Source organism: Callorhinchus milii, unplaced genomic scaffold (assembly GCF_018977255.1).
Source record: "Callorhinchus milii isolate IMCB2004 unplaced genomic scaffold, IMCB_Cmil_1.0 Scaffold1, whole genome shotgun sequence".
In the NCBI taxonomy this organism is placed as follows: Eukaryota; Metazoa; Chordata; class Chondrichthyes; order Chimaeriformes; family Callorhinchidae; genus Callorhinchus; species Callorhinchus milii.
In genome coordinates this window covers 91,474,040-91,486,619 of record NW_024704742.1, presented here as the reverse complement: position 1 = coordinate 91,486,619, position 12,580 = coordinate 91,474,040, and the positions used below count along the sequence as shown (strand labels likewise).

At 37.7% G+C, this 12,580-nt stretch overlaps 1 protein-coding gene across 1 annotated transcript in view; it reads right to left on the bottom strand.

Annotated features, from left to right (window-relative positions):
• Positions 1-293: 293 nt before the first annotated feature.
• Positions 294-12,580, bottom strand: part of LOC103178071 (RNA exonuclease 1 homolog) — a 29,878-nt gene continuing 17,591 nt past the window's right edge. The window contains exons 7-16 of the mRNA XM_042346832.1: positions 12,128-12,251; positions 11,979-12,023; positions 11,283-11,438; positions 7,956-8,069; positions 6,866-6,954; positions 6,336-6,443; positions 5,593-5,708; positions 3,787-3,925; positions 1,465-1,585; positions 294-522 (exon numbers count right to left, since the gene is read on the bottom strand). Coding sequence (XP_042202766.1) covers positions 431-522; positions 1,465-1,585; positions 3,787-3,925; positions 5,593-5,708; positions 6,336-6,443; positions 6,866-6,954; positions 7,956-8,069; positions 11,283-11,438; positions 11,979-12,023; positions 12,128-12,251 — 1,104 coding nt within the window. The 3' untranslated portion in view covers positions 294-430. The remainder of the gene's footprint in view (positions 523-1,464; positions 1,586-3,786; positions 3,926-5,592; positions 5,709-6,335; positions 6,444-6,865; positions 6,955-7,955; positions 8,070-11,282; positions 11,439-11,978; positions 12,024-12,127; positions 12,252-12,580) is intronic.

Below are 12,580 nucleotides of genomic sequence, written 5' to 3'. Positions count from 1 at the left end.
TCACAAATTATTAATCTTCCAGTGAGGTCAACAAGAACATGGAGCACACAGTTGCCTCAGTCTGCATCGAAACAAAAAAAGTCCTTTTAAACACAGACAAACAATCTTTTTACAAAGATGTGCAGCCAGAGACAACTGAACATGTACAGGTTCTGAACAGCAAAAGATATAAGAAAACAGCTTGAAGATTTAAAGCCCACTTTGAGCTTTACTTGCTCAGTTTATGGCACATGGGCTTAAGTGGTTGGATTACTGGTCTGTAAACACTCCTTGTTAGCCATCCATCTATGAACATAACAGACATAAGGTAAATCCTCTTGAAAATTGAAGAATTAGTGTAACCGATGAAGCAGTCAGTCCATTTGAATGGAGAAAGATTCACAATTGCTGGCTGTTTTTCTGCCAGCATTGTCCTCTACAGAGAATCTGCTCACTGCCTTTTCCCTTTTGCATCCTCCTTCACTTTCCAGATCATTAGCTCGACACATTCGCGAGCATCCCCAATGGAGTCGTGGCTTTCAGCTAGTAAAAGAAAGATGGAGGGAAATCAAATCTGGTTTTAATGCAAGTTAACCATTAGCACCCAGAACATTATGTTCCACCTACTATCAATCTTCATAGTGCTAAACCATTTTGTTGTGGAAACTACTGCCCACTAGTTATTCTCTGCTCAATGTACAGTAGATTAGAATGCAGGGAAAAAAGTGTTCTTTGGCATCGCAAATGTGAACATCTAAAAATTATCATTTTTTTAAAAAAAACTGCAAAGCTGATTGTTTAGTGTAGTTTGCAGCTGTTAGTGAATTCCACAATGCTGATATACACTACTGGATACAACAAAAGACACATTGCCATCGTTCAGAAAGCTGGATCTTGCATTAATATGATAACAGTTTTAGTACAACATTCAAACTAAGCCACAATCCTGTTTACCAGCAGGCAGAAGCCATAATCCACAAGACAAATGAGTCAGCTTCATGAACGTCAGCATTGAGAGAGCCAAGTGGTTGTAGGGGAGGGGAAAATAAAGGGAACATCATCCTCAGGCCCCATCTAAGTAATTTATATTCAAATCTTAAGGGATCTCTAAATTCACTCTGAAGGTTAGACCAACATTCCTATAAGCTTGGAAAATAATTCAACATCAACAACAAAATTACATTTGTATAGCGCCTTTCACGTTGGGAGGACGTCCCAAGGCGCTGGGTAAGTGGCAAGACTAATAATAGTACATTCTGTATAATTATCTCCAAAATTTTAGTTAATGCCATTTTAGTGAATCTGACAAAAGAGAAGGGCTTAAAGCAAACAATTTACTAACACAGGTAATTTAAACGTACATGAACAATTCCACTGATTCAATACATTTCACATCATCTGTCCAGCCCTTCCAGTCACAGGGCTGAGGTGTATTTAATTCTCAACATCTCACTGTTTTTCCATACTGAGAATACAGTTACTTACCTTTTTCATGGATGATATGTCTGAGGTACTCCGCCACTATGTTTCTGAATGCTCGCTTGTGAGGTAAACCCAAATGGTGTGGGAAGACAATAGACGTGTCAATAATTGTGCTGTGTATAATCTGAAAGAAAATAAACATTATCTGAAGTAAAATTGCAATCAACATAAAATTCTTAGGAAAATAAGTTTGCAACATTCAATCCTTGTTTAACCAAAACAAGGTATCATTCGGTTGAAGTAAACATCATCAATGTAATTGCTTTTTTTAAAAAAAAATTGATAAAAATGTTAGAACTTGTAGATGGAGATTTTACAGTCTCTCCCACCCCAAACAACCAACTGATTGTTAAATTAACAAGCACAAAACTGTTACAAGGCAAATGGTCAGAGTTCTGACAGGCTATTCGCATTACTAGGGAGGGGGTGAGTTAGGGTGAGTGAAGTCCAGACAAATGCTGCCCTCATTCGATGTCCATTCTTCACCAAAAAACGTTGGATAGCAACACCCAGGCTGATTCCTACATTCAGGGATGTTTAAGGCAAGAACGTTCTCTCTTGCAATTCGCAAGTCAATACATCTTTAAAAGAGAGGATGAGCCAGACTTCACTGGCCCACCACCATCGCCACTGGTAACCAAGTAATTACTATTACTTCACCAACCCACTACTGCCGCAGGTAACCAAGTAATTATCATTACTGATAGAAGGTACAGTGGTCAGCTTCAAAATTGAAAACAAATTTGAGAAAGTTTTCAAAAGTTACACAATTTGAATTTTTGCAGATCATGTTCTTAAGACCAACAACATGAGAAACCTGAGACCTATGTTGCTACACAGGCCCCCACTATGATGGTCTTTAGTTCAAATAGTCTGGCAACACTCAATGTATCAGCTAAAACATGAAGAATGCAAGTATTAGAGGACTGTGAAATCAAAAATGAACCCCAACACAAGTCAATATCTTTACAAGGGGATCGCAACGATCATAATTCCAAAGAAATAACTTTCTGCAAAAATAGGTAATTCTCTACTTACCAAAGAGCATTCTCACAATAAAGTACTTCAGTACTTTGAATAATCTCTTTACCTGGGGTTTAGCATTGGATTGTTAAAGAAAGAAACAGTGCTGCCGTTTGAAACTTGGCATAAACTGGAAGCCCAAGTTTACAAATATCATGATCCTTGCATTTGTTGTCTTTCAAAATGCTTCACAGGTAAATTACTGTCAGGTGCAGTGACTATTTGTAGGTAAATATAACAGTCATTTGCACACAGCAATGTCCCACAAACAGCCATGAGGTGAATGACTGATGTACCTGCTCTAGCAGCAAGGCACTGGAGTGTCAGCCGAGAATATGAGCTGAGTCCTAACAGACTTCCAACTCAGAGGCAAGTGAGCTACCAGCTGAGCCAACCCGATACCTACAGCAAATTTTGGCATCCATGAATATTCACTGCCACGTGCATCAAATAAGAGAATGAGAGCTTAGTTGACCAAAAATAATGTCAAACACCCAAAATACATTTCAGTGTGATTTAACTGGAAACAAAATAAGGAAGGAAAGAATTTTCAAACATCTTTATTTCTCTTTTAAAATGGAATGAATTCTTGCATAGGCGAATGGCATAGTGGTTACCTGAAATTAACTATTATAACACAGATTAATGGGAACTACCTCAGTGCATGCAGGAAGGCTGAAATATATCAACANTTTTTTGATTACAAGCCACAAAAAAAGTTTCAAATTCAGGTTTGTCATCACTTGGGAACATCAAGAAAGGGATATACACAAAGTTGGCAAAGTGACCTCAGGTAATGCATGGAAGGGCAGGTTAGAAAACATTAAATTTATATAGCGCCTTTCACGATGGGAGGACATTCCAATGTGCTGAGAAAAGGCTTAAGGAAATGGAGAGAAATGCAAGCAATTGTCACCATTGAAGTTAGTGATATGGGTACCTTTAGTGAAGGGAAACTCGGGGTAAAATTTACACTTTTTAATTAACACGAGTGTAAAATCTGACCAGTGGGGGCAGCACACCCCTCTTCCAGCCCAGGTCCAGCATTTTATTTTAATTTGAGTTGTGCAATTGTTATTTTATACATTTTAGGCCCAATTAATTGGGCTCCCAATTTTTGGTGTTAGCTATTTTTTTCCCCGTCTTGCCCTGCCCATGAAGGTCAAACCCATGCTCACCTAGGCCAAAAGCAATCAGCCCAGTGGACTTGTTCCTAGCAATGTTCAAGCAATTAAAAGTTACAGCTTTATAAAGTTTCCACGTTTTTGCTCCCAAAAATTGTCAATTATAAAATTGCCTTACCTTGAGTGCAAATAGGTCATTTTCTAAACAATGGCCAATTATGATGGAATCAGCACTGAACATGCTCAGTAACACTGCCTGAACTTCACGAAGTGTCTGTTTTGCATTTGCTAAGTCCTTCTGTGTCACACCAGAAAATCTACAAATTAAAAATTTAGAACCTGAGCAGCAAGAAAAATAAACAAATATCCACTAAAGCTGTAGCTGTATTTTTCAGACAACCTCAGGAAGGATATATTGGCTCGGGGGGGGGGGGGGTCCAGTGTCAGATTCACCAGAATTATATCAGGGCTTAAAAGGTTAAATTATAAGAACAACTTGCATAAACTCGTCTGTATTTCCTTGAGTTTATAAGGTTGATGGGTTATCTAATTGAAGTTTTCAAAATAAAGGGATTCGCTAGGGTAGCTACAGAGAAACTATTTCCTCTGGTGGGGGAATCCAGAACAAGGGGGCATAATGTTAAAATTAGAGCTAAGCCACTTGGGAGTGAAATTAGGAAGCAGCTTTTCACCCAAAGGATAATGGAAATCTCTCCCCCAAAAGGCTGTGGATGCTGGATCCAGTCACATTTTCAAGACTGAAGTGGCTAGATTTTTGCTAGGTTGGGGAATCAAGGGATATGGGGTAAGGGCAGGTGTTTGGAGTTGAGGTACAGATCAGTTATGATCTTATAGAATGGTCGAACAAACTTGAGGGGCTGAATGGTCTATTCCTGTTCTTAGAACTGCTTTGGAATCCAAATTTGTTTCCACATTAAAACAATGACTTACTACTTTATATTGAATTATATTATAAACGATAACATCCTAAATCCTTGCGTTTGTTACAATGCCTTATCACATCACCAAATGCTTCAAAGGATTTAATGTAGGATGCAGTGACAGACTGTGCATTTGTAGGTTTGAAGTCCCAGAACGCACTATGGAAACAGCCAAGAGTTGTGGATATGCTAAATAATAGTCAAAAAATGGCAGTCTGGCAATTAACAACAGCTTTACAAAATCAAGTCATATCACAACCAGATTCTTAAATTATCCTGGCAATGTTTAAGGAAGGTCAAGCCAATAACCCTTTTGAAAACAAAAGCTTACCAAGTCTAGGAATTCTCAAGCACTCCTGTTGGAGCCTTATGTTAAATGGGAGCATGGTAACTGTGATGCTCCTGATTATTCCATATAAAATGTGAGCAATGTTAAAAGGTAACCTTAAAACTGACACTTCCATCCTCCTTGGGAAACTTAGTGCAACATAGACTAAGGCACATTTATAGTTTGCTACACTACCTGTGCTTCTGTTAGTACAACTCAGACACTGAAGTAAAATGTTGGACGACTATTGATTCTTATCAAATCTTCAAGAATAAACAGGCTTTTGATTAGTTTCAAACTTTGCAATGTTGTTAAGATTTTTTTAAATGTATTAGTCATGTATTAACTCATATTGCAGATTTCTATAGGTAGTCATGTACTTTGGCAACTTTGCTGCTATTTACAACTAGTTTCTACAGTATAAGTCAGCATCTGTGTTGTGTGTTTTAACTTGTCATTTTACATCACAATGAAACTGAGATCCACGTCCCACATTTTAGCAGTGTCTGCATGGAATGAAGCAGTTAATCGAATATATCTATAAAACTGTTATCCTACGTCATCCTACTACCCTTCCCTCCATCATTTTTTTTGTCCACAATGACAAACTGCTTTAAAAACAAGGAAAACTACCACTAATCAAATTAGCTAGATACCTGATTATAGTTCTCACCCTCCTTCTATAAAAGAACCAATTAATTTGGATGCTATTTACCTGGTGTTGTAATCAATCACCTCATTATCTTGTTTAACAAATGTATCATAAACAACCTCGAAACTGGAGTTGACCACACTTACGCGAGCAATTTCCATACCATGCCTGGTGTAACACTGCAAGAGAAGAAAGCAAGAAAACAGTGAACTGAAGAATGCCCAAAAGGCAGATTAGTTTTTGCTTCTAAATTTGCATTGACCTTGGAGAAGTTAAGCTGCCAGCCATAGGTAGGTCCCGAGATCGCCAACAAAGAGGATACATTATACATAGGTTTGATGAACTCACACCTTCAGCAGCAAACAATATTAAATTATATAATAATAATCCTTGTATTTGATATAGTGCTTTTCACGTCAGGAGGACGTCCCAAAGCGCTTCACAGAACACACTGTAAAGTGAATTGACTGTATATTTGTGGGCGAACGCGGCAGCCAATTGTGCACAGCAATGTCCCACAAACAGTCATAGATTGAAAATGACCAATTTAATTATTGTTTTTGGAGGGATTATTATTAGGGCTGTGTGTGGAGTAAGGAAACTTGCCCAAGGTTTCGCCCTCTGCCTGGAATTGAACTCAGGTCTCTCACTTGCAAAGCGAGTGCTCTAACCACTGAGCTACAGGACTCCACAAATTGGAGGTACATACAAATCTGTCTCATGTACAAAGATTTTAGGACAAAAGTGTTTGATGAAAGGAATAAAGGGCAGAAATAAAAATAAGGTTTTTTTTAAAATATACTTACCATCTCACAGTGCACTGCAAACACACCAGGATTTCCATCAAGGGGCATCAGCCTAAGAAAGGTCTTCATAAAACCTTCAAGGTTTTCTTTTCGATTGCAGACATGCAACTATGAAGAGGCACTGTTCACATCAGTACTTCATACAAAAAGCCATTAAAAAAAGCAGCACACACAAAAAAAATGCTTCCATCTATGAACACAGAGAAAATAACCTGCTCTCATGTATAATTTTGTTTTCCATTCTTCAGGGGGCAATTGGTAATTTTGAATGCACATATCAACCCAGGAAGGTGAAAAAATTAGTTCAGTTTCAAATGGGAGCTCAGCAATTCAAGAATATATTATATATATATATATATTTAAAAAGTTGCTTTAACTTAGCTAAAATAGATTGAGTCATTATGGTCTCTCGTCACATTTCAGGAAGAAATCATCTAGCTAAACCTTACACATGTAGATCTCAAACAATAAGCATGACTTCACTTAACAGCAAAAACAAGTTCTTAATATCCTACCTTATTTTCATTTACTGATGTCTTGCATAGCTTAGCAACCTCACATCCATCTGATCCCAATGACCCTTTACAGCAACTGTATTGGATTTCCCATCCACCAGGCACTATAATTACATAGAGCATCNTTTTTTTTAAATGTACAACATCCCTATGTCATTGGAAGTACAGACATGTTTAATTAATGTTCTTTTTGCCCCAAGGTAAGGTACCCAACATCCCCACAAAATAAAGCGCCCTGTGTGAGGAGAGCTATATATATGCAAGTTATTGTCATCTGAATTTTGTACCCAATAGAGTGACGCACAAACATGGTGGTATATGAAACATTTTGAACCAAGTGCCAATATCTCAGGTCAAGTACGGCACAAACTAAGAACTCCCTACTAAGAAAGGGATTCAGCTCTTCTCTGGGAAGAATATTAATTTTGTCTTGGTGAATACTTGATAATCGATTTCTGGTAATTCCCACAATTATATTTTTGCTCTGTCCAATGCAGAAGCATTTTTGAGGGTAGGGTGCCCAACATCACACAAAATGATAACAACAACAAGCCGAGTACTTGATTACCCTGGTTGATAGGAAGTTTACACTGGATACTTTTCAAACAAATCACACCAACAGTTTGCCTTTTGCGTGTTTAGTACACAGAATACAGTCAATTTAATTTACAATATATTCTGTGAAGCACTTTGAGATGTCTCAAAGACCTGAGAAAATACTATATCAAATGCAAACTTTATTATTAATATTATTGATTATGGACTTAAAAAGGAAAAATTTGCAGGGTTATAGGGTAAGAGTGGGGGAGTGGGACTAGTTGGTAGCTTTTTCAAAGAGCCGCACAGGCACTTGGGACGAATGGCCTCCTTCTGTGCTATAAAATTTTAATGATTTATTGCGTACTCTTGTTTCAGGCAAAAAATAAATTTATTCACACGAAAGACTACCTGCCCATCGATTTAAATGTTCAACCCTTTGAATGTTATTTTCAGTACAATCAATTGTTCCCAACCATTTGCACCCAGAGGAAAGTCCTGTATCCTTTCCCTTACATGTATAAAAGAATGATTGATTTAAGGATTTGGTGTTAAAATATGTACTCACCTCGTTGTGTTTGGGCTGGTTCCCAATGATATTTACATTCCTTTTTAGAGATATAACTTCCTCCAGGTGTTACAGAGAACAATGCTCCACAACGGCAGCAAATCTTGTTCAAAGCTTAAAAAGAACAAGGTCACAACATAAACCTTTTTACATTACAGGAACAATAATAAAAATAATGCTTGCAATTTGATAGGGTCTCTAATGTCAAAATATCTTAAAGCACTTTACAGTAATTACTGTTGAGTGCAGTGATTATTTGTAGCCAAAGCCATGCTGTGTACAGTTATATCCCCCAAACAGCCAGGGGGGGATGGATGACCGATTTATGTGGCACATTGTTGGCTCAGCTTCCCAGGAAAATATCTCCTCTTTTCAAATAGCCTCAGATGTTCTCTTAATAGCCACCCAAACAGAACCTCAATTTAACATATCATTCAAAAGACAAAACCACCAACAGCGCTCACTCCCAATACCATCCTATAGTTGGCAGCCTGCACTATGAACCCACGTACTTTTAATTCAGGCTAAGACACCACTTAATAAGCAAATGTAAACTTCTTCTAAAATTTATGTACGACTATATTAAAAAAAATCCCCAAAAAGCAGTACTAAAAAACCCGTATCACTTGAGAAGATTTGAAACACAGGCTGAAGACAGTAAAAGAACAAAATTACAAGATGGAGAAAGCTTTTACTGTATCATTTGTTTGTCAGTAAAGAGAAACAACAGTCTCCTCTTTAGAAGAAACTCACTGGTATACGTCGTAGTAAATGGGGATTTTAGTAGGCCCTTTAGGCTGGTGATAGAATTATAAAAGTAGATTTTAGTAGAACCATTTCCAATTTTTGTTCAAGCCCCTTTATACACATTCCATTTACTGACAAGAGAGCAGATAACCTCTTTCTTACACACTTTACAGAAGGGCACGAGCGAGGAAGTGTAGAGAAGTTCTGAAAGATTTCTCTTTCCATCTCTGAAGAAGGAGCTTGTGCAAAGAGCGTGGGAGCAGAACAAATTTTAGTCATTCAGTCTGTGTGCTTTGAAGAATGAAGTTGAAGGGTGGAGAATTTACCAATATCGGGAATAGGGGTCTGGCAATACGTGGGCTGTTTTCTCTTTGTTTACACAGCAACAGAGGCAGGTACGCAATCTCAAACTGTTGTTGTGAAAGAACAGGTGGTGGGCATAACTGGAATATCTTTTCAAAAAAATGTCGTTAATCCATGATTGTTTGTGGGACTCTGCTATGCTCAATTGGCTGCTGTGTTTCTCACACAAAAATACAGTCAATTTACTTTAAAGTATATTCTGTGAAGCGCTTTGTCGTCTCGAAGATGTGATAAGACTATCAAATGCAAGTATTATCATTTTTGTTTTTATTATGTGCAGCTGCTTTCAGGTATACAATCTAATCAATGGGAAAAGTAGGTTATCAAACTTCACACAAAAAAAGTAAATGTTAGCGACAGACAATTAATTATCTAAACAAATCCCAACCTTTAAAATCATCCCTGATTTCTCAACAGTTATATGTAGTTTAAGTTTTAAGTGTGAGCTTTACTCTGTTGCTGCTCAGGACGAGATGAGTCAATGGTTTATGTGCCTTTCAAGTCAGCTGTTCATACTGATAAACTAACAGTAGAATTCTCCTGTAGGTTAGAAGAACCCTTATAATAATACTTGCATTTGATATAGCGCTTTTCACGTCTTCTGGACGTCCCAAAGCGCTTCACAGAATAGACTGTAAAGTGAATTGAAGGTATATTTGTGGGCGAAACGTGGCAGCCAATTGTGCACAGCAGTGTCCCACAAACAGTCGGGCATTGAAGTGATCAATTTTATTATTGTTTTTTTTCTTGAGGGATTATTATCAGGCGTGTAGAGTGAGGAAACTTGCCCAAGGTTTTGCCCTGCCGGGAATCGAACCCAGGTCTAGCACCTCCCACAAAGGGTGAGTGTTTCAAAGAGGTTTACAGAATTTACTGTAATGTACATTAGAATGCACAGAACAGGCCATTCGGCCCCGTTGTCTATGCTGGTGTTTATGCTCCACATGAGCCTCCTCCTGCCCTTCTTCAACTAAGCCTTCAAGCCTAACCTTCTATTCCTTTCTCCCTCATATACCTATGTAGCTTTCCCTTAACTACATCTATGCTATTTGCCTCAACAACTCCATGTGGTTGTATGTTCCACATTCCCACTACTCTGTGTGAAGAAACTTCTTCTAACTTCCCTATTTGATCTATTTGTGACTATTTTATATTGATGGCCCCCTTTGCTCCTCTACCCTATTTAGGTTTTTATTTTCCAAAGTGACTATTTGTTGGTAAAATAGTTTGAGAAGTGAGCTGCAGTCAGATTACCTGAAAAAGGTAATTTCCAGTACATAACACTGAATAAAAATCCTTACAAATAAAAAAAAATCTCACAAGAGTGCTTGTAAAACCTTTTGTACATTCAAATATTTCTGTAAATACTGAAATGCAGATCACTATGACATGCACTCTCTCTGGGTGCATTAAATATGTAGCTGGGAATATTCTATAGTTGGAAGTGTAATTTCTACATAAGAGTGAATGGCAATAAACAAAATTAGCTAAGGTTTGCCTGGGAGAGCTGAGCTTACTTTAGTTATTGCAATTCTGTATCTACACCAACACCTGCTGGATACATTTGGTTGTAGTGTACAAATATCATTTTAAAGGGAGATACAATGGAATATTACTGTAGACTAGTATCCCAATGCACAATATATTGTAAATAATCAAATACCTACTTTGGGATAGTTAGTTTCAACTTAAAACATCTTAAAGGATAGACAGCAGCTGACAAACGTGTAAAATACCAAGAGTGAAAACAAAAGGTTTTTAAATCTAATGATTGTAGAAAGCAATAGCTGAATGTGTTTTTCCACACTAAGTCCCACGTTGCTATTTGAATTGATAGGCCCCTAATCTGGGACGATACATCAGTGCAGTACTTGGGGAGTGATGCTTTGTCAGAAATGCAGTCCTCAGAGTGAATGATTATAAATTGAAATCCTGTCTCACCATCTTCAGGAAGATATTAATAAATCCTATGACACTTTTGTAAAAGAGAAAGGAGTTTCTCCCAGTATCCTGACCATCAATCCTCCAGATTAATTGACCAGTCACCTCATGAATGTTTGTAGGACCTTGCTATCACTTACAAAAATAATGCAACTACTTGTGAAGCACAGACGTTTTGATGAAACATTGTGCAATATAAATCTAAGTTTCAGTGAACATTTACAATGCATTTGTAGTCAGATGTGATGCGGTGGAAAGATTTCACACTATACTCACGGTCACCATAGTACTTATCACATCCAAACAATAGTGCAACTCCTGGCTTATCAAAATTTTCTCGAGGATATCCATTCTCCTTTAACTGTTCTTCAGTTAAGACATATTCCTTGAGCAGCCAATACAGTGCAGTATCTGTCTTACACAACACATGTACTGTACAGTTAAAGACAAAGTGAATATCCAGTGTAATTAGTTCAAAAGAAGAATCTTCTGTGGTTCAGGATGGAAACAAGCCTCTTGTTCCACCTTAAATTGTAAATCAGTCCCTCTTATTTTCTTACCCTTAATTTCACTAGATTATATCTGGAATTAAAGGGTTTAGCTACAAAAAGATTGAGTAACTTGGATTTTAATGCATAAAGGATGATTTAGTCACAGTATTCAAAATAACAAAGAGAAGACCCATTCTAGTATAAGGATACAAAACAAGGGGGTATAGTCTTAAAATGCGAGTTAAATCATTTGAAACATCAGACCAGATGAGATTTCTTCATATAGAGAATGTGAAACACACTGCAGGCTATTGATATGGAATCAACTGCACATTAAAAAAAGATAGGTCACTACTAGGAAAATACAAGGGGTGTGACTTTTCCTGTGAAACTTCCTAATATTCACTTACAGGGAAGCAAACAGAGAAAATGTCTGCTAATATCACATCTATTGAAAATGGGCCCTCATTGTGAAACTGACCTTCCAGAACCACTTCAGGAGGGAAGCCTTTGACCGAAGAGTTAACTAGAATAAAAAGCAAAAGCAATTAATCATAACCATCCTTTCCTTCGTGTACTGACCCATCTCACTTTCTATTACAGACATTCTCTCTTAGTCTGAAGACATACCATTTGAAACAGTTGAACCAAGATTTCCCAGATTGCGGAGTTTCTTCAAAGCACTTACAGCTACGTTCAGATATACAGACCTGGCTGGATTATGTTCATAGATCATCATTTCTTCAGAGATTGCCTTGAACACATTTGCGGAAGATGAGGAAAAGAGGAACATAATAAAGGAATACTGAAAGAGTTATATTTTGTTTTTCCATAACCCACATCGTTGCAGTCATTTTGGTGCATCGCAAAATACCCAGAGTGATACAAGTGCCTGGTCAAGCTGACTGGTATGCAGACATACAGCAGAGATGGTGAAAGGCCACTCTGAAAGCACTTACAGTACTGGCTGGACACCAGAGCTAGGGTTGGAAGTCAAGGGGGGAGGTGAGGAGGAATGACCTAAAGCGTGCTCAAAGATTTAGGCTTTGAGACAGATATTGAGTTGATCTGACATCCGATGAG